This window comes from Solanum stenotomum, unplaced genomic scaffold (genome assembly GCF_019186545.1).
Source record: "Solanum stenotomum isolate F172 unplaced genomic scaffold, ASM1918654v1 scaffold33904, whole genome shotgun sequence".
NCBI classification, from domain to species: Eukaryota; Viridiplantae; Streptophyta; class Magnoliopsida; order Solanales; family Solanaceae; genus Solanum; species Solanum stenotomum.
This window is the reverse complement of record NW_026032679.1, coordinates 46,176-67,583: the sequence shown is the minus strand read 5'-3', so window position 1 is coordinate 67,583 and position 21,408 is coordinate 46,176. Positions and strand designations below refer to the sequence as shown.

The following is a 21,408-nucleotide window of genomic DNA, read 5'->3' as shown; positions in this document are numbered from 1 at the left end:
GGAGCTGGTTCGAAGATTGAGCTAATGAAGAATGACATGGGAGGGGCTGCGGCTGTTTTAGGTGCAGCAAAAGCTCTTGGTGAAATTAGGCCTTTTGGAGTAGAGGTGAGTCCTTCCTTTATCATCCATCATTCGAGAATGTATTTACTTGGAAGTGAATGTATTCAATTATCATGTATGTTACGTTGTTACGTTGCAGGTGCATTTCATTGTTGCAGCTTGTGAAAATATGATCAGTGGAGCAGGCATGAGGCCTGGAGACATTGTCACAGCTTCAAATGGTACGACAATTGAGGTTAACAATACTGATGCTGAGGGTAGGCTCACACTTGCTGATGCTTTGATATATGCATGTAACCAAGGTGTTGAGAAGGTATTAATTAAACATTGTTATTATGCATCGTACATCGATCACTTCAATGTGTAAGTTTCCCCTGATTCAATTCTACATGTTTGATCGAATATATGCAGATAATTGATCTGGCAACATTAACTGGTGCTATTGTGACTGCTCTTGGACCTTCAGTTGCTGGTATATTTGTTTATGACTCTATTCTTTGTTTGGTACACATTGTACGTGTACTCTGCTTGAACTTCATTGGATATCTCGTATACGAATACAGGTGCTTTTACACCTAGTGATGGCCTAGCAAGGGAGGTGGTTGTAGCTGCTGAGGCAAGTGGTGAAAAGCTATGGAGGATGCCTATGGAGGAGAGTTACTGGGAGAGTATGAAATCAGGAGTGGCTGATATGATTAACACGGGACCTCGTGATGGTGGTGCCATAACTGGTGCTCTCTTCCTCAAACAAGTACTCATCTCATCATCACTCTAATACTGACATTTTGGTACATTCTACATATCTTTAGTTTGAGATGAGAAACATGACATTTGGTCTTTGTTTTCGCAGTTTGTTGACGAGAAGGTCCAATGGTTGCATCTCGACATAGCTGGCACCGTATGGATCGATGAAAAGAAAAAACCCACGGGTTATGGTGTTTCAACTCTGGTGGAATGGGTGCTGAGGAACTAGTCAAGATGTTGATGGCTAAACTTATCTCAAGGGACTATTGATGTTTGAGAAAATAAATGCATCAAGTTGTATGAATAAAGGCAATTGTATAGGCTTTCTTTGACTAATAAAATACCTAAATAAAATTGCCAATTTACCTTTTGGAATGAAATTTCTTATTCCTATCTTATTTACGTATGTCTGGTAGAGATTATATTCACTCTGGTATAATAGTCGTTAAACTTGAAGGTGAAAGAAATTAAATATTTCTTTGTTTTACTGCATGATGATTTTGTTGAACAAGATCGAAATTGTGGTATTTATTTCGCTTTGAGATTAGATCACTTTACTAGGCGTTCTACGAAATATGCCCTACTTAGATTTCATATTAAAACTTTCATGCCCTTTTATCCTGAAAATATAAGGCATTACAAAGATGTGTTGTTTGAATTCTTCAAATTGTTGTCGTACTTGTGTTGACTTATATAAAAAATATACATTTGTTTTTAGGATTTGACACTCATCTGTTGATATTTTTATTCAGTTAGATTGACATAAGAATAAAGATAGTAAAATCATGCAACCAACTGACCAAGCATATGATCAGTGTTTTTGAGTTTGGTATGATGAAAGTCATTTTTTAAGGATACGATTGGATCTCTTATTTTCTTTTTTAGTCCATTTCTAAAAGAATGACTCTTTCTTTTTTGGATAATCTTGATTTTAACTTTTCACGTGACATGTTTGAAATCACAAAATTAAAAGATGTTTTGATATATTTTAGATAACTTTAGTTTAAAAACCCAACCTAACATATGTAAAGTGGTGCCCAAACCACTAGTCCGCGAAACAAACTTCATCCAACTATGTCATTTAATTCATATTTATACGTTAGGGCATCACTATAGATATTTAATATTTTTTTCAAACGAGTAGTGTTGCATGACATCAATTTGACTAATGTATAGATCTGCCTTTATGCGTTAGAAAATCATTCTATAGGTATTCAATAAAATTTTCCAAACGAGGCCGTGTTGCATGAAATAACTTCAACTAATGTGCATTTGTCTCTCTGTTATCTTCAAATTCTGAATTTGCCTTTGAGTCATAATATTGTTCCTTTAATTTTTGCTCTTCAATTTATGTTATTACTTGTTATTTCTTATAATTGAATTATCATATTATTTTGTTATAAAAACTGATTAGAATATTTTATTAAATTTTTTAATAATGAAATCATAAACCTTCAGAAAAAAAAAAACATCTCTAGTTCCTACCTTTCGAGTGTATTAAGGATAAGAACAATATGGGTAAATACAAAATACATGTCAATTTATACATCTTTTCATCATCCAAAAAAATAAATCCTTCTTCTACTCAAATTTATCATTCATCAACAAATCACTCACCCTTTAGCTATCTCTCTTTATATATACACAACAAAAAAAAAAATTCACAAAGTATTAAATAATTACATAAATGTTATAAAATATTATAGTGTGGATGTCCACTACACCAAGAAGTTACTCTCACCCATTATCTCCATTACTTTCCTCCATTATGAAGATAACCATAACCTCCATAACTTCCAACTTTATAACACACCAAGAAGTTATCTCATATTGTTCCTCTTGTTTTATATTTCTTGTCTTATTTTACTTTAGTTTTATAACAATAAAGTTATAATAATTAAATTTAAAGTTTAAAGAATAATTAATAAAATTAATTTAATAATATATACTTTTAATTAAAGTTATATAAATCGATTGATCATGTGAAAATTATTTAAATAATAATGTTATTTAAAAGATAATTAGTTAAAGCACCGAATGCCAAGTGAAAATTGAAATTTAGAAAAGAATCGTTCCGACTAATAAAAATATGTGTTCCACCAATAAGGGTAATCTCAATTGAAAATGAATTGCACGTGTTTATAAATTGAACAAGACTAAAAAAAAAAAAAAAGTCCCACAGAGGCAAGTAGGTGTGGAGTTAGAACTCAATAAATAATGAATTGACTCATATATCCACCCTCTCCATTATATAATACTAGGTAATTTGTCCGCACTTCGCGCAGTCATTAATAATTGCATTGAACTTGCAAATAATCTTTTACTTATATCCATAGATTAAAAATAATGGAAAAATTAGTTTTTTAAAAAACATAACTCAAGAACCTCTAATGAATGAATTATTTAGGAAATCATTGGTTGTTTAATCGACATTTAAAGGAAAATAAAGAAGAAAATAAAAATATATACAAAGGCATTCCGTAAGAAAAAGAATGCATTTAAGTTGCATAGATTATGCAATTGTGATATATGTCTCAAGAAAAAAAATAAAAATTTGTTAACAAATTCAAAAAAGAAATTATGCTTGAACATGAAAGCAATTATAACTTTTGAACTTGCATAATGAATTCCTTCAATTGATAAGTGAGAAACTTCATATCAACGTAAAAATAGATAATATGTAAGCTTATATATACTACTTTTATGTGATAGAATTTTATATAGAATATCAAAACATGAATTCTTGGAACTAAGTACCATAATTATTTTCTGCACAATGAATATACCTACTATATATGTTTATATGTTCAATATAATTGAAGACAAAAACTTTTCAGAAACATAAACAACAAAGTTTAAAACATGTACTGAAAAATAATAATTAATATCATAAGCATAATCATACCAAGATCTGTAACAATAGAATGAAACAGAAAAGAAAAAGTCGAGTCAACTGAATGCAGTATGTCCCCTTAAGAAACTTATTCCCCTCTAATACCTGAGGTTTAAAGAAATAGATCCTCTCAGGATGGAACAATTTTATTCAGCAGCGTTTTGATACAAAAATAATGGTATCAATGAGCCACTCAATAGGAGCAAAGTACACGAATATTTAATTGTGCAGAGAGGAAGAAGTAGTTTAGAATTTTTGTTGTTTTAAAATGAGAGGAAAACAGTCTATTTATAGACAACAAAGGGCAGTGTGAACAAATACTTATTGTGTCTTATCAGAAATGTTACAACTCTTGGAAAAAGTCACAATCCTTTGGAAAGGTCACAACCTTTCATAAACGTCACAACCTTTCATAAAAGTCGCAACTCTTCATAAAAGTCGCATATTTTCATAAAAGTCACAACTTTTCATGAAAGGAGAAGGCAAGTTTTGGAAATAAATAAATTAAAAGGGAATCCTTGTTTGTTGTGGCGCCACGTAGGCGGGCCTAGGGTTTTCTTATATATATATATATATATATGGCATAATACATATATATTGGACCCTAAGCTTGGCTTCAAATTTTAATTTTGACCTCCAACTTTCATAGTGCACAAACAGGCACTTTAACTATCCAACCTTTTAATAAATAAACACGCGAATCCTAATTGGCAAAACGCGTGATGTGCACGTATTCTGCACGAGTTAGGAGTAATTTTCGAGTCCCACAACAGTAAAAAAATGCTGAAATGACAACTCTACCCCCCGGATTCCGGCCAATCTCCGGCAACCCAAAACCTCCGTTCATTTTCTTCTTTTTCAGGTAAAACGCCACCAAATACCCAACCGTTCTCCTTCTTCCTCACACCAGAGCACAACCCATGAAGCGAACGAGCTTCGAGCTCGCTAAACCCACCAAATACCCGACCCAAACCCATCAGATCCGCCATCTCCGGTGAGAATCCAAATGACCCCCAAACCCTATGAAATCAGACCCAACAACCACAAACACCTAAACCAAGAAGCCAGCCATCAACAAACCTCTAAGCTTCGTCAAACAATGAGCTCCAAGCTCTAAAAATCATTAGGAGGAATTAATTTTGATTTTTTTAGTTCTAAAATGACGTGTAAAATATTTAATTAGTTGGCAGCCATTGAGTGACTCACTAATTCACGTTGGAGTGTTTGCATTTCACGCTCTTTGGCTGCAAAAATCGTGTGTTTATTTATTTAAAAGTTGGATAGTTAAAGTGTCCGTTTGTGCACTTTGAAAGTTGGAGGTCAAAGTTAAAATTTGAAGCCAAGTTTAGGGTCCAATATATGTATTATGCCTATATATATATATGATTACACTCATATTTATCATTAACAAAGGGAGTATTTGTCATTTTTAGCATATCAAGAGAAACAATATTATTTTTCGTAGTTATTCTTATCAATAATTATGTATTCCTCAAATTATTTTTCAAAATATTCGTCAATTAATATGGATATTGTTATGAAATATTCATATCAATTATTATTATTTTTTAAAAAATATGTAAAATCAAAATGAACGAGTAAAAATAAACGTTGGGAAGTAATATTTTATTTTTTTCTTCTCCTGCTTTAATGTACCACCAATTTCTAAAATTAATACAACGTGTTCAAAATTTAACCGGTGGAAATTCTTGTAAGGGACTATAAATGGTCCAATTATTTTCTTTTATTTATTATTGACCAATAACCAAACAAAAGGGTATGTATGTTACGTGAATAATCGAAATTGTTTCACAAATAAGTGATAATAATTTAGATAGCAAATTCTATTTTTTCAGAGAAATAACATAATTCTAAATATTAAAAAAATAAATTAAATAATGATTTTGTTAAGCATGAACTCTATTTTTAAAAGATAAAAAAAAAAATAAAAAAAATTTGCTGTAAACTTTATATTAATTCTAAAAAATACCCTCTATTAAAAACAAATATATCAATTGCAATAAAAAAAACGAGTATTTATGAATCCTATCACGTGTCGGTCTATGAGCGAAACAAAAAAAAATGATGCATGACTGAAATTTAGTTGCCCCACAAATTTGGTTAACAAGCAAATAAAATAAAATCATAATATATAAATGTGCCCTTTTAACTTAATTTCAACTAGGGATGTTAATGGGACGGTTCGGCAGGTTATTTTAAAAAAATAATACCATCCTAATTTTTTGATTATTTTACAATGCATGATCAAAATTAGATTTTTAAAGGCCTAACTCATCTGTAGTCCCTTAAAGTTGGCACCAAGTTTCACTTAGACACATTAATTGAGTTTTGTTCCTTTTATACACTTTATGTAGGGTTCCGTTGTTTCATTTTGACACTTCTTTAACAATCACCCAAAAATGCAAAGTGTGTGTAATACACTTGCCGACGACGTGTCAAAGTGACGAATTAAACAAAAACACATGTCATAGATATATCTAAAATAATTCTAAACTAATGACTTTTAATAAGATTAATGGTGATGATGCAGCGGCGGTCGGTTGATGGTGTATGGTGGATGAGATAATCACAATGAAAGAGGGAAGAAGATGAATGGTTTTTTTAAAATAATTTTTTGGCCTGAAAAAAAGCCCTTCACGCGGTAACTTTGAATGTATTACACTCACCATGTCATGTCAGTAAAAAATGTCAAAATGACACAACGAGACCCTACATAAGGGGTTTAAAATGAACATCACCTAGTTGAGGTGTCTAAGTGAAACTTCGTGCCAACTTTAGGAGGTCATCGATGGGTTAGGACTTTTTTAAGACCATCTCAATTATGTCGGTTTCTCTTCGATGTTGCTAGGATTCGGTTAATTTTTAGTGTTAAACTTTCAATAGAACTAGTATGTATGAAGTGTGTTAGGTTTTGCCGTTTTGGATATTTAGCCGTATACAGTACTATACTAATTATTTGGTATATCAATATTATTATATTAATATGGGTAATTGGTATGATTTATGAATGTATGTATCCTTTAAAAAGTTAAAACTAAATCATATCAACTGAAGACCCAAAGTCTAGTGACCTAATTATTTTTTGTGTATTTGAAAAATAATTTATAAAATATATTTGTACATTAAATTTAACATCTAATATATAAAATACTAGTAAAATTACCCGCACTTCGCGCGGGAATTTAATATCACAAAATTTATAAAATAATACTTAAAACCTATCAGGCATTAAAACTAAAACATTAAAGTATCTTACATACAAGATTACGTAGTAACAAACATTAATAATGTAAAGGAAAATGAAAATTATTACTACATCTTATTATTTAGCCTTAATAACATAATCATAAATTATAAATTAATGATTGTAAAAATACATACCAGGATCTGTAACATAAGCAATAGTGTCAGTGAGCCACTCAACATCAGCAAAGTATACAAATATTTAATTATGAAGAAGAAGAAGAGGAGGAGGAGGAGGAGGTTTAGAATTTTCGTTGTGTTAAAATGAGAGAAAATCCCTCTATTTATAGACAACAAAGGGTAGTGTGAACAAATGTTTATTGTGCCTTATCAGAAATGTTACAATTATTTGAAAAAGTTGCAACTCTTCGGAAAGGTCACAACCTTTCATAAAAGTAATAACTTTTCATAAAAGTCGCAACTCTTCATTAAAGTCGCAACTTTTCATAAAAGTCACAACTCTTCATTAAAGGCGCAACTTTTCATTAAAGTCGCAACTTTTCATGAAAGGGAAGACTAATTTTGTAAATAAATTAATTGAAAAGGAATTCTGGTTTGTGGTGGCGCCATGTAGGCGGGCCTAAGGTTCTCTTTTATATGATATATGATATATGATATGATGATATGATATGATATGAAATGATATGGTAGATATGTAAGACTATTCGGTTCGGTTCAATTTTTTTATATATAAATTAAAAAGACCACCCTAATTGTTCAGGAGGATTATAAGCTTAAATAAAAGTCTACGGTTATATATAAAAAAATCCTATAAATCGATTCAGTTTGGTTTGGTTCGGTTGATTTTTCATATTTTTTTGATACCTCTAGTTTCAACGGTCATCTATACTCTTCAATTTGGGTGTTCACAAGTAGATATTTAAACTATTCAAAAGTTGAATGAATAGACATACACGTCCTATGTGGCATAATATCGTAGGATGTAGAATTGTTACATAGGACGCATGTATCAACTTGTTCAACTTTTGGATAATTTAAGTACTTGCTTTTTTACGCCCAAAATTGAAGAAGATAGACGTTGTTAAAGAGTAGAGAGTGAATAAAACGTGTTGACATGCAAATATCTTTTTCTTTCTTCTATATAAGAGACAGAGAGAAAGGCTACAGTACTCACAGCAAATTTTCTTTTATTACAATGACAACACTAGGAGTTTCTTCATTATTGGCTTGTTCTTCTTCTTCATTGCATTGTAACCTTCAGTTTTTACTAAATGTCAATCTAGTCCCAGATGGGCTTTTTCATTTTCAGTTACACCCTTGTGTTCAAGAAGAAGTAAAAGAATAGTTCATTGTATTGCTGGTGATACTCTTGGTCTTACTAGGCCTAATGAAAGTGATGCCCCTAAGGTGATTATAGTTTTATTTCGTTGTAGTACTGTTCTGCTACTGTCTGTTGTTTTCTTTACTATATATTGTCTTTTATACTTTCATTAGTCTGTTTTATTTGGTTGTAGTACCGTTCTGCTACTATCTGTTGTCTTGTTTACTACATATTGTCTCTTGTACTTTCATTACATCTTTTTTAGTATGTTTTATTTGGTTGTAGTAGTGTTCTACTACCATCTGTTGTTTTGTTTACTACATATGATCTCTTGTACTTTTATTACGTCTTTTTTAGTCTGTTCTACTACTATCTTTTTTAGTCTGTTTTATTTGGTTGTTGTACTGTTCTACTACTATCTATTGTTTTGTTTACTAAATATTGTCTCTTGTACTTCCATCACGTCCTTTTTAGTCTGTTTTATTTGGTTGTAGTACTGTTCTGCTACTATCTGTTGTTTTGTTTACTACATATTGTCTCTTGTACTTTCATTACGTCTTTTTTAGTCTGTTTTATTTGGTTGTAGTACTGTTTTGCTACTATGTGTGGTTTTCTTTACTACATATTGTCTGTTGTACTTTCATTACTGGCTTTTTTTAGTCTGTTTTATTTGGTTGTTGTATTGTTCTGCTACAATTTGTTGTTTTGTTTACTACATATTGTCTCTTGTACTTTCATTACGTCCTTGTTAGCCTGTTTTTGTCTTGAGCTGAGGGTCTATTGGGAACAACCTCTCTACCCGATCAGATCTGAGGTAGAGGTAAGGTCTTGCGTACGCTCAGTTTTTGTTGTTGTTGCTCCATCCTTAGCATGCTAATACCAATTGTTGATTCTTGTGATCTCTATTTTATAGTTTTCATACTAAATCCTTTTTCTGTTTTTGTAACATGAAAGATTTCAATTGGTGCTAAAGATACTGATGTGGTGCAATGGCAAGGAGACTTACTTGCAATAGGCGCGACGGATAATGACTTGGCTAGAGATGAGAATTCTAAGTTCAAGAATCCACTATTGCAACAGCTCGATTCCAAATTGAATGGTTTATTGTCTGCAGCTTCATCTGAGGAGGATTTTAGTGGAAAGTCTGGACAATCCATAAATCTCAGGCATCCTGGTGGAAGGATTACTCTAGTTGGACTTGGCTCATCAGCATCATCACCTACTTCTTATCACAGTTTAGGAGAGGCTGCTGCTGCTGCTGCCAAGTCTGCTCAGGCTCATAATATTGCCGTTTCACTTGCTTCCATGGATGGACTCTCTGCAGAATCGAAGATTAACTCTGCCTCTGCCATAGCAACTGGTATATATATGTCCATTTTCTTGGTGAACCATATTGAGAAACAAAACTTGATTAAATTTCTTGAATGCTATAGGAGTTATGCTGGGGATATTCGAAGATAATAGGTTTAGGTCCGAGTCAAAGACACCAGCTTTGGAATCTTTGGATATTCTTGGACTGGGAACTGGACCTGAAATAGAGAGCAAAATCAAGTATGCAGAACATGTATGTGCAGGTGTTATACTCGGTAGAGAGCTCGTTAATGCACCAGCCAATATAGTTACGCCTGGTTAGTGATCGTCTTTCAATGCATTTCCCTTTCAATCATATCATATATTACTAAAAGTGAGAATTAACATATCGACTTTGTGCTGCAGGGGTACTTGCTGAAGAGGCTAAAAAGATTGCGTCCACTTACAGCGATGTCATTACTGTAAACATCTTGGATGCTGAGCAGTGCAAAGAATTGAAAATGGGAGCCTATTTATCTGTTGCTGCAGCAGCTACTGAAAATCCTCCTTATTTCATCCATTTATGTTTTAAAACTCTTACTAAGGAACGCAAAAGGAAGATAGCCTTGGTTGGAAAGGGATTAACTTTTGACAGGTAAATGGATTTCTATCTTCTATTATTCTTACGTTATGATTGGTTGAACGTTTGTTTTCGTGTTCCCCAGTGGTGGCTACAACCTAAAGACCGGAGCTGGTTCGAAGATTGAGCTAATGAAGTATGACATGGGAGGGGCCGCGGCTGTTTTAGGTGCAGCAAAAGCTCTTGGTGAAATTAGGCCTTTTGGAGTAGAGGTGAGTCCTTCCTTTATCATCCATCATTCGAGAATGTATTTACTCGGAAGTGCATGTCTTCAATTATCATGTATGTTACGTTGCAGGTGCATTTCATTGTTGCAGCTTGTGAAAATATGATCAGTGGAGCGGGCATGAGGCCTGGAGACATTGTCACAGCTTCAAATGGTAAGACAATTGAGGTTAACAATACTGATGCTGAGGGTAGGCTCACACTTGCTGATGCTTTGATATATGCCTGTAACCAAGGTGTTGAGAAGGTATTAATTAAACATTGTTATTGTGCATCGTGCATCGATCACTTTAATGTGTACATTTCCCTCATCGTGTACTTACTTCTACATGTTTGATCGAATATATGCAGATAATTGATCTGGCAACATTAACTGGTGCTATTGTGATTGCTCTTGGACCTTCAGTTGCTGGTATATTTGTTTGTGACTCTATTCTTTGTTTGGTACACGTTGTATGTGTACTCTGCTTGAACTTCATTGGATATCTCGTATACGAATACAGGTGCTTTTACACCGAGTGATGACCTAGCAAGGGAGGTGGTTGTAGCTGCTGAGGCAAGTGGTGAAAAGCTATGGAGGATGCCTATGGAGGAGAGTTACTGGAAGAGTATGAAATCAGGAGTGGCTGATATGATTAACACGGGACCTGGCGATGGTGGTGCCATAACTGGTGCTCTCTTCCTCAAACAAGTACTCATCTCATCACTCTACTACTGACATTTTGGTACATTCTACATATCTTTAGTTTGAGACGAGAAACATGACATTTGGTCTTTGTTTTTGCAGTTTGTTGACGAGAAGGTCCAATGGTTGCATCTCGATATAGCTGGCCCCGTCTGGAGCGATGAAAAGAAAAATGCCACGGGTTATGGTGTCTCAACTCTGGTGGAATGGGTGTTGAGGAATGCTTTGTAAAATTAGAGCTAGTCAAGATGTTGATGGCTAAACATATAAGGGAGTTCTTATCTCTAGGGACTGTTTGATGTTTGAGAAAATAAGTGCATCAAAGTTGTATGAATAAAGGCAATAGTATAGGCTTTCTTGTTTTCTTGATTAATAAAATGCCTAAATAAAGTTGCCACTTTACCTTTTGGAATGAAATTTATTATTCCTATCTTATTTATGTATGTCTGGTAGAGATCATATTCACTCTGGTATAATAGTCGGTAAACTTGAAGGTAATTTACTGTGTGATGATTTTATTGAACAAGATCGAAGTTATGGTATTTATTTCACTTTGAGATTGAATCACTTTACTAGGTGTTCTACGGAATATGCGCTACTTAGATTTCATATTAGAACTTTCATGTCATTTTGTCCTGAAAATAAAAGGCATTACAAAGACGTGTTGTTTGAATTACTCAAAATTGTGGTCGTACTTGTATTGACTTCTGAAAAAACACACTTTTTTGTTGATTTGACACACATTTCTTGATATTTTTATACAGTTCGATTGACATAAGAATAAAGATAGTAAAACCGTGCAACCAAGCATATGATCAGTGTTTGTGAATTCAGTACGATGAAAGTCAAATTTTAATACATTTAACATATCTTTAGTTTAATACCACAAATTTTAAGTCTTTTTTAATTTTTAAAACTTCGTATCAAGTCAAAACCAGACAAACAAATTGAAACGAAAGCAATAGTAAATTATATGCCCTGTCTTCCACTTATCACGGGCAGCTACCCATAGTTACCTTTTAGGCGACATGATAAGTTAGAGTGCACACCTGAATGAAAAATTTTGTCACACGAAAGCCCCACTGGCGGCAACAACATTTAGCAAAGCTTGTGTAGCCACCTAATGGGATAAGGTATATGCCCTATACAACTAAAAAGAATGTTCAAGGATGCCAGCACCCAAATTTTAAATCCAGATGTTGTATGTCTTTGTCCATAACTGAGATACTTTCAACTTTCTACCCAACTAATTAAGCACAGTGAAAGCTAGGATATCATTCTTGTTTGCATTCTTTTAGTTCAGCACCAAGATTATGCTTTGTAAGCTCCTTCTTTAGTTTTTGCACTGTAGGCTTTGTATAATCCTCAACATTTGGTTACTTTGTTCACTATGAGTATCATTCTCTCCCCTTAATATAGAAACTTCATCTTTTGGGAAAGTAAATTTTAGGGGACGAGTTGTACTCTTGGACCTCTTATTTCCGCTGGTTAGTCTATCATTTGTATCCATATGCCTACTTCAAGAATATTTTGTCATGTAAGGGTACTTCTTATAATATAGTAAATCATTGTTAGAAACATGTAATGAATAATATACCCTTACACTGTTGGCTGAAGCATAACTTCTGTGGTTCAATTTATTCAGATATTTGTTTTCAACTCATTTGTGGATGTTTTCTGTATTTCATGTTACTTCAGCTTGGAGTTGGTAGTATCTTTTCCTGTTATCAATTTATCGTAAACCTTTTCCTAACCAAACTCTACAACTACTGTCTAATTTTGCAGCCTGGTTGTGTGAATTGGATTTTCCTGAATTTAAATCGCTCCTCTCCAAAGCGGGGTGTTATTCTCTGCACAATTTAAGGTTCTAGATGTATTCCCAATTCTCTTTGCTATCTGTAGAATTGTGTTAATTTACTCCTTTAGTTTTTCTTCTTAGGTCATAAAAAAGTTTCAAGCTGGAAGAACTACTTATGTTAACACTTGAGAATTTGCAAAATTCAAAATTCAACTACCAGGCCAATGCAACAAATATTAAACAACATATAGTGTATGTGTTTTGGCCTTCATAGAAAGTTCAATGTATAAGGCTCTGCAACATGAATGTAATATACAATGAAACATGTTATATTGAAATTTAGTTTAATCATGTTGTGTATTTACATATCTTTTTTATAACTGTTTTTAATTTCACAAAATGCCCGTGCCTTGCACGGACACCCTTATTATATATTAAAAATATGCACAACAAAAATTCACAACTATTAAATAATTACATAAAGTTATAATAATTAAATCGATTGATCATGTGAAATTATTTTATATAATAATCATATATCTTTTATGGCGGTTCTTCCTTCTAATGACCGGCATATCTATGATTCTTTTCTCCCAGATGAAGCAACAGTCATCGGTCCGTAGAACCTATAAAAAGGAGATGGTTGTGGTGCGAAGTACTCTTGTGCACCTACGTCATTCGGCTCGCGCACAGAAGGTTGGGCTCAAAGTCTTCCAGAGAACCTTAGGCTCGCCTATGTGGCGCCACCACAAACCAAAATTTCCTTTTAAATTATTTATTTCCAAAACTATCCTTCCCCTTTCATGAAAAGTTGTGACATTTATGAAAAGTTGTGACTTTTATGAAATGTTGCGACTTTAATGAAGAGTTGTGACTTTTATGAAAAGTTTTGACTTTTATTAAAAGTTACGACTTTAATGAAGAGTTGTGACTTTTATGAAAAGTTGTGACTTTTATGAAAGGTTGTGACCTTCCGAAGTGTTGCAACCTTTTCAAATAGTTCTAACTTTTTCGATAAGGCACACTAAACACTTGTTGACACTACCCTTGTTGTCTATAAATAGAGGGATTTCCTCTCTTTTTAAAACAACGAAAATTCTTAACCTCTTCTTCTTCTTCATGATTAAATATTTGTGTACTTTGCTCCTGTTGAGTGGCTCAATGCACAATTGCTTATGTTATAGATCCTGATATGTATTTTTACAGTCATTAATTTATGCTTATGTTATTAAGGGCAAATAATAAGATGTAATCATTTTCATTTTCATTTTCCTTTACATTACAAATGTTTGTTACTACGTAATCTTGTATGTAAGATAATATAGTGTTTTAGTTTTAATGACTGATAAATTTTAAGTATTATTTTATAAATTTGGTGATATTAAATTCCCGCGTGAAGCGCTGGTAATTTTACTAGTGTTATATAAAAGATAAGTAGTTAATAAAGCAACGAATGCCAAGTGAAAATTGAAAATTTAGAAAAGAATCGTTCTGACTAATAAAAATATGTGTTCCACCAATAAGAGTGATATAAATTAGTAAAGGCTAAAGTATTCATTACCCCCTGAACTTGAAGCTTTTTATTTAGTGTACACCTAACTATATTCTGTTTTAATTACCCCCTACCTTGTTTATTCCTCCATCACGTACACCTTTGTTGTCCACCTGGCGTAGAAATTGACAACACACTCTACTAGGTGCGTGAGGAAGTGATTTTTTACCACATCATAAAGTTACAACGGTAAAAAAACATAAATCTCCATTTTTCTTTAATATTTGGCATATTTTAAACGAAAAATAGGGCAAAATGTAAATGAAAAGTAAAGGAAACAAAGATTAACACTTACTTGATAAAAATTTCAGACAAATTTGAAATTGAATCGACCAACTTCACGTCTAGAAAAACCCAAATCCAGTTGGAGTTCCGCGAAATCAGCGCTTATTCAAAAATAAATTTTAAACAATGAATGTTTGATATTTATTTTTTTCCATATTAATTTATCTAGGTCGCTATTATTTATCCAGGTGGAAATCCACTTCACCACTTTTGTCAGTTGTCGCGCGCGTGTAGTCACAATAGGAGCAGGTGGACAAAAAAGGTGTATGTGATGGAGGAATAAACAAGTTCGGGGTGTAATTAAAACGAAATATAGTTTAGGTATACACCGAATAAAAAGCTTCAAGTTCAGGGGGTAATGAATACTTTAGCCAATTAAAAATGAATTGCACGATCACGTGATTATTTAGAACTCAATAAATAATGAATTGACTCATCCACCCTCTCCATTATTATTATATAAAATAAATATGAGTATTGTATGTATCATTAACAAAGGGAGTATTTTTGTCGTTTTTAACATATTAAGAGAAAAAATATCCTTTTTCATAGTTACTCTTATCATTAATTATGTATTCCTTAAATCATTTTTCAAAATATTGATCAATTAATTGGATATTATTATGAAATATTCATATCAATCATTTTATTTTTTTTTAAATATGTAAAATTCAAAATGAACGAGTAAAAATAAACGTAGGAAAGTCATATATATGTTTTCTTCTCCTGTTTTATTGTACCACCAATTGTAAAATAAATAAAACGTGTTCAAAATTTCAACGGTGGAAATTTTTGAAAGGGACTATAAATGGTCCAACTATTGTCTTTAATTTATTTATTATTGATCCATAACCAAACAAAAGGTATATATGTTACGTGAATAATTAAAATTGTTTTTGCAAATAAGTGATGAAATAATTTAGATAACCAATTCAACTTTTTCAGCGAAATAACATAATTCTAAATATTAAAAAAATAAATTAAATAATGATTTTGTCAAGCATGAACTCTATTTTAAAAAGATGAATTTTTTTTGCTATAAACTTCATACTAATTCTAACAATATCCTCGATTAGAAACAGACATATCAATTGAGATAAAAGACAAGTATTTATTAATACTATCACGTGTCGGTCTATGAGTGAAACAAAAAAAATGATGCATGAGTGAAATTTAGTTGCCCCATAAATTTGGTTCACATTCAAATAAAATAAAGTCATAATACATAAATCTGCCTTTTAACTTGATTTTTAAATAGGGGTGTTAATGAGACGGTTCATAATACACAAATTTGGTTTATTTCTTATAGATACCATCCCAATTTTTTAGTTATTTTACAAAGCAGGACCAAAACTAGATTTTTTAAAATCATCTCAATCATGTCGATTTCTCTTCGATATCAATAGGATTCGATAAATTTTCGATTACTTTGTTACTATTAAACTTTCAATAGAACTAGTACGTAGTGTGTTGGGTTTTACAGTTTTGGTATTTAGCCGTAAACTAATTATTTGGTATATCAATATTATTTTATATTAATATGTGTAATTGGTTATGATTTATGAATGTATGAGTGTACTGATTGTATCATTTAAAAAGTTAAAACTAAAACTAATCAACTGAAGACCCAAGCAAAGTCTATTGGCCTAATTTTTTTTATGTATTTGAAAAATAATTTATAAAATATATTTTTATATTAAATTTAACATATTTGGTAATATATAGAATATATCGTATATATGTAAGATTATTCGGTTAAATTAAAAAGATCACCCTAATTATTCAGGATGGTTAATTATAAGCTTAAATAAAAGTCCATGGTTATATATAAAAAATCGTATGAATTGATTCAATATGTTTTGGTTCGATCGATTTTTCATATTTTTTTGATACCTCTAATTTCAACTGTCATCTATGCCCTTTAATTTTGCATGTTCATAACTATACATTTAAACTATTCAAAAGTTAAACAAGTAAATACACATGTCCTATGTGGCATAATATCGTAGGATGTCAGGTAGGACGTAGAATTGTTATGTAGGACGTAGAATTGTTATGTAGGACGTATGTGTGTACTTGTCCAACTTTTGGATAGTTTAAATACGTATTTGCTTGTGTACATCCAAAATTGAAGGACATACACGCATTTAAGAGAAGAGAATGAGTAAAACGTGTTGACATGCAAATTATCTTATTCTTTCTTCTATATAAGAGATGAAGAGAAAGACTACCAGAACGCACAACAAATTTTCTTTTCTGTTTTTTACAATGGCAACACTAAGAGTTCATTGTATTTCTGGTGATACTCTTGGTCTTACTAGGCCTAATGAAAGTGATGCCCCTAAGGTGATTATAGTTTTATTTCGTTGTTGTACTGTTTTGGTACTATCTGTTGTTTTCTTTACTATATATTGTCTTTTTTTACTTTCATTAGTTTGTTTTATTTGGTTGTAGTATTGTTCTGCAACTTACAGTTGTTTTCTTAACTACATATTGTCCCTTGTACTTTCATTATGTCTTTTTTAGTTTGTTTTATTTGGTTGTAGTATTGTTCTGTTACTATCTATTGTTTTGTTTACTACATATTATCTCTTGTACTTTCATTACGTCTTTTTTAATCTGTTTTGGACTATATGTGGTTTTCTTTACTATATATTGTCTTTTGTACTTTCATTACGTCTTTTTTCTGTTTTATTTGGTTGTAGTATTGTTATGCTACTATCTGTTGTTTTCTTAACTATATATTGTCTTTTGTACTTTCATTAGTCTGTTTAATTTGGTTGTAGTACTGTTTTGCTACTATATGTTGTTTTGTTTACTACATATTGTTTCTTTTACTTTCATTACATCTTTTATATTCTATTTTATTTGGTTGTAGTACTGTTCTACTACTATCTATTGTTTTGTTTACTACATATCGTCTCTTGTACTTCCATTACGTCCTTTTTAGTCTGTTTTATTTGGTTGTAGTACTATTCTGCAACTATCTGTTGTTTTGTTTACTACATATTTTCTCTAGTACTTTTATTACATCTATTTTAGTTTGTTTAATTTTATTTGGTTATAGTACTGTTCTGCAACTATCTGTTGTTTTGTTTACTACATATTTTCTCTTGTACTTTTATTACGCCTTTTTTAATTTGTTTAATTTTATTTGGTTGTAGTACTGTTCTGCTACTATCCATATGTTGTTTTGTATACTACATATTGTCTCTTATACATTCATTATGTCTTTTTAGTCTGTTTTATTTGGTTGTTATACTGTTCTGCTACTATCTGTTGGTTTGTTTACTAAATATTGTCTCTTGTACTTTCATTAGGCGACTTTTTTAGTCTGTTTTTTTCTTGGGCTGAGTGTCTACTGAAAACAACCTCTCTACCTCAATTATTGTTGTTATTGCTCCATCCTTAGCATGTTGCCAGTAGTTGATTCCTGTTATCTCTATTTTATAGTTTTCGGACTAAATCCTGTTTCTGTTTTTGTAACATGAAAGATTTCAATTGGTGCTAAAGATACTGATGTGGTGCAATGGCAAGGAGACTTACTTGCAATAGGCGCGACGGAGAATGACTTGGCTAGAGATGAGAATTCTAAGGTCAAGAATCCACTATTGCAACAGCTCGATTCCAAATTGAATGGCTTATTGTCTGCAGCTTCATCTGAGGAGGATTTTAGTGGAAAGTCTGGACAATCCATAAATCTCAGGCATCCTGGTGGAAGGATTACTCTAGTTGGACTTGGCTCATCAGCATCATCACCTACTTCTTATCACAGTTTAGGAGAGGCTGCTGCTGCCGCTGCCAAGTCTGCTCAGGCTCGTAATATTGCCGTTGCACTTGCTTCCACGGATGGACTCTCTGCAGAATCGAAGATTAACTCTGCCTCTGCCATAGCAACTGGTATATATATGTCCATTTTCTTGGTGAACCATTTTGAGAAACAAAACTTGATTAATTTTCTTGAATGTTATAGGAGTTGTGCTGGGGATATTCGAAGATAATAGGTTTAGGTCCGAGTCAAAGAAACCAGCATTGGAATCCTTGGATATTCTTGGACTGGGAACTGGACCTGAAATAGAGAGCAAAATCAAGTATGCAGAACATGTATGTGCAGGTGTTATACTCTGTAGAGAGCTCGTTAATGCACCAGCCAATATACTTACGCCTGGTTAGTGATCATCTTTCAATGCATTTCCCTTTCAATCATATCATCTATTACTGAAAGTGAGAATTAACATATCGACTTTGTGCTGCAGGGGTACTTGCTGAAGAGGCTAAAAAGATTGCGTCCACTTACAGCGATGTTATGACTGTAAACATCTTGGATGCTGAGCAGTGCAAAAAATTGAAAATGGGAGCCTATTTAGCTGTTGCTGCAGCAGCTACTGAAAATCCTCCTTATTTCATCCATTTATGTTTTAAAACTAATAGTAGGGAACGCAAAACGAAGATAGCCTTGGTTGGAAAGGGATTAACTTTTGACAGGTAAATGGATTTCTATCTTCTATTATTCTTACGTTATGATTTGTTGAACAATTGTTTTCGTGTTCCCTAGTGGTGGCTACAACCTCAAGACTGGAGCTGGTTCGAAGATTGAGCTAATGAAGAATGACATGGGAGGGGCTGCGGCTGTTTTAGGTGCAGCAAAAGCTCTAGGTGAAATTAAGCCTAGAGGAGTAGAGGTGAGTCTTTCCTTTATCATCCATCATTCGAGAATGTATTTACTCGGAAGTGCATGCATTCAATTATGATTAATTACCATGTATGTTACGTTGTTACGTTGCAGGTGCATTTCATTGTTGCAGCTTGTGAAAATATGATCAGTGGAGCAGGCATGAGGCCTGGAGACATTGTCACAGCTTCAAACGGTAAGACAATTGAGGTTAACAATACTGATGCTGAGGGTAGGCTCACACTTGCTGATGCTTTGATATATGCATGTAACCAAGGTGTTGAGAAGGTATTAATTAAACATTGTTATTATGCATCGTACATCGATCACTTCAATGTGTAAGTTTCCCCTGATTCACTTCTACATGTTTGATCAAATATATGCAGATAATTGATCTGGCAACATTAACTGGTGCTATTGTGACTGCTCTTGGACCTTCAGTTGCTGGTATATTTGTTTGTGACTCTATTCTTTGTTTGGTACACGTTGTACGTGCACTCTGCTTGAACTTCATTGGATATCTCGTATACGAATACAGGTGCTTTTACACCGAGTGATGGCTTAGCAAGGGAGGTGGTTGTAGCTGCTGAGGCAAGTGGTGAAAAGCTATGGAGGATGCCTATGGAGGAGAGTTACTGGGAGAGTATGAAATCAGGAGTGGCTGATATGATTAACACGGGACCTCGTGGTGGTGGTGCCATAACTGGTGCTCTCTTCCTCAAACAAGTACTCATCTCATCACTCTAATACTGACATTTTGGTACATTCTACATATCTTTAGTTTGAGACGAGAAACATGACATTTGGTCTTTGTTTTTGCAGTTTGTTGACGAGAAGGTCCAATGGTTGCATCTCGATATAGCTGGCCCCGTCTGGAGCGATGAAAAGAAAAACGCCACGGGTTATGGTGTCTCAACTCTGGTGGAATGGGTGTTGATGAATGCTTTGTAAAATTAGAGCTAGTCAAGATGTTGATGGCTAAACATATAAGGGAGTTCTTATCTCAAGGGACTGTTTGATGTTTGAGAAAATAAGTGCATCAAGTTGTATGAATAAAGGCAATTGTATAGGCTTTCTTGTTTTCTTGATTAATAAAATGCCTAAATAAAGTTGCCACTTTACCTTTTGGAATGAAATTTCTTATTCCTATCTTATTTATATATGTCTGGTAGAGATCATATTCACTCTGGTATAATAGTCGGTAAACTTGAAGGTAATTTACTGTGTGATGATTTTATTGAACAAGATCGAAGTTATGGTATTTATTTCACTTTGAGATTGAATCACTTTACTAGGTGTTCTACGGAATATGCGCTACTTAGATTTCATATTAGAACTTTCATGTCATTTTGTCCTGAAAATAAAAGGCATTATAAAGACGTGTTGTTTGAATTACTCAAAATTGTTGTCGTACTTGTATTGACTTGCGAAAAAACACACTTTTTTGTGGATTTGACACATATCTCTTGATATTTTTATACGGTTCGATTGACATAAGAATAAAGATAGTAAAACCGTGCAACCAAGCATATGATCAGTGTTTGTGAATTCGGTACGATGAAAGTCATTTTCCAAATTTTAATACATTATTTGCTTGTGTATTTTGGTGTCCGCCAACTAAACAAGTGAATTGTTGAAGATGCAACAAAAAATAGAGTCGTTGATGAAGGTTACAAACAAATTTCTCCTTATGATTATATTATTTATGTAAATATACATTATTTAACCCTTTTTGCAATTACTTTGAATACGGGTACAAATGTGTTAGAGAAAGAAGAGGTAATAAAAAGGGTTTCTTCTTTGTTCTATGATTGGTGATTTTTGTTGGATTGGACGGGTGACCTTTGATTTTCTATCTTTTCGTTTCCTCTGTTCTTTTCTAACCATGCCTCTGTTTTAATGTCTTCTCAACTCTTCTTCTCTTAGTTCTCGGGAGCACATGAACAGGTGCTAAATTCGACTATTACTACTTAATGTAGTTATTTAGTACTCACTAACTATAATGTAATAAACTTCTT

At 32.8% G+C, this 21,408-nt stretch overlaps 2 protein-coding genes and 1 pseudogene across 3 annotated transcripts; all 3 read left to right on the top strand.

Annotated features, from left to right (window-relative positions):
* The first annotated feature begins 6 nt into the window (after nucleotides 1–6).
* On the top strand, nucleotides 7–1,202 carry LOC125852324 (leucine aminopeptidase, chloroplastic-like). Its single transcript, XM_049532076.1, has 5 exons — nucleotides 7–105; nucleotides 200–373; nucleotides 472–532; nucleotides 624–811; nucleotides 911–1,202. Exons 1-5 carry the CDS (start codon nucleotides 25–27, stop codon nucleotides 1,031–1,033), a joined length of 627 nt encoding a protein of 208 aa, XP_049388033.1. The 5' UTR covers nucleotides 7–24; the 3' UTR covers nucleotides 1,034–1,202.
* Nucleotides 1,203–8,117: 6,915 nt separating this feature from the next.
* On the top strand, nucleotides 8,118–11,483 carry LOC125852323 (leucine aminopeptidase, chloroplastic-like; annotated as a pseudogene). The gene is made up of 9 exons (XR_007445000.1): nucleotides 8,118–8,329; nucleotides 9,198–9,603; nucleotides 9,677–9,871; nucleotides 9,960–10,188; nucleotides 10,259–10,385; nucleotides 10,472–10,645; nucleotides 10,750–10,810; nucleotides 10,902–11,089; nucleotides 11,186–11,483. The product of XR_007445000.1 is annotated as a leucine aminopeptidase, chloroplastic-like (transcript).
* A 5,503-nt stretch (nucleotides 11,484–16,986) lies between these two features.
* On the top strand, nucleotides 16,987–20,526 carry LOC125852328 (leucine aminopeptidase, chloroplastic-like). The gene is made up of 9 exons (XM_049532079.1): nucleotides 16,987–17,064; nucleotides 18,213–18,618; nucleotides 18,692–18,886; nucleotides 18,975–19,203; nucleotides 19,274–19,400; nucleotides 19,505–19,678; nucleotides 19,777–19,837; nucleotides 19,929–20,116; nucleotides 20,213–20,526. The coding sequence occupies exons 1-9, from the start codon at nucleotides 16,987–16,989 to the stop codon at nucleotides 20,339–20,341; spliced, it is 1,587 nt and encodes a 528-aa protein (XP_049388036.1). The 3' UTR covers nucleotides 20,342–20,526.
* Nucleotides 20,527–21,408: the final 882 nt, after the last annotated feature.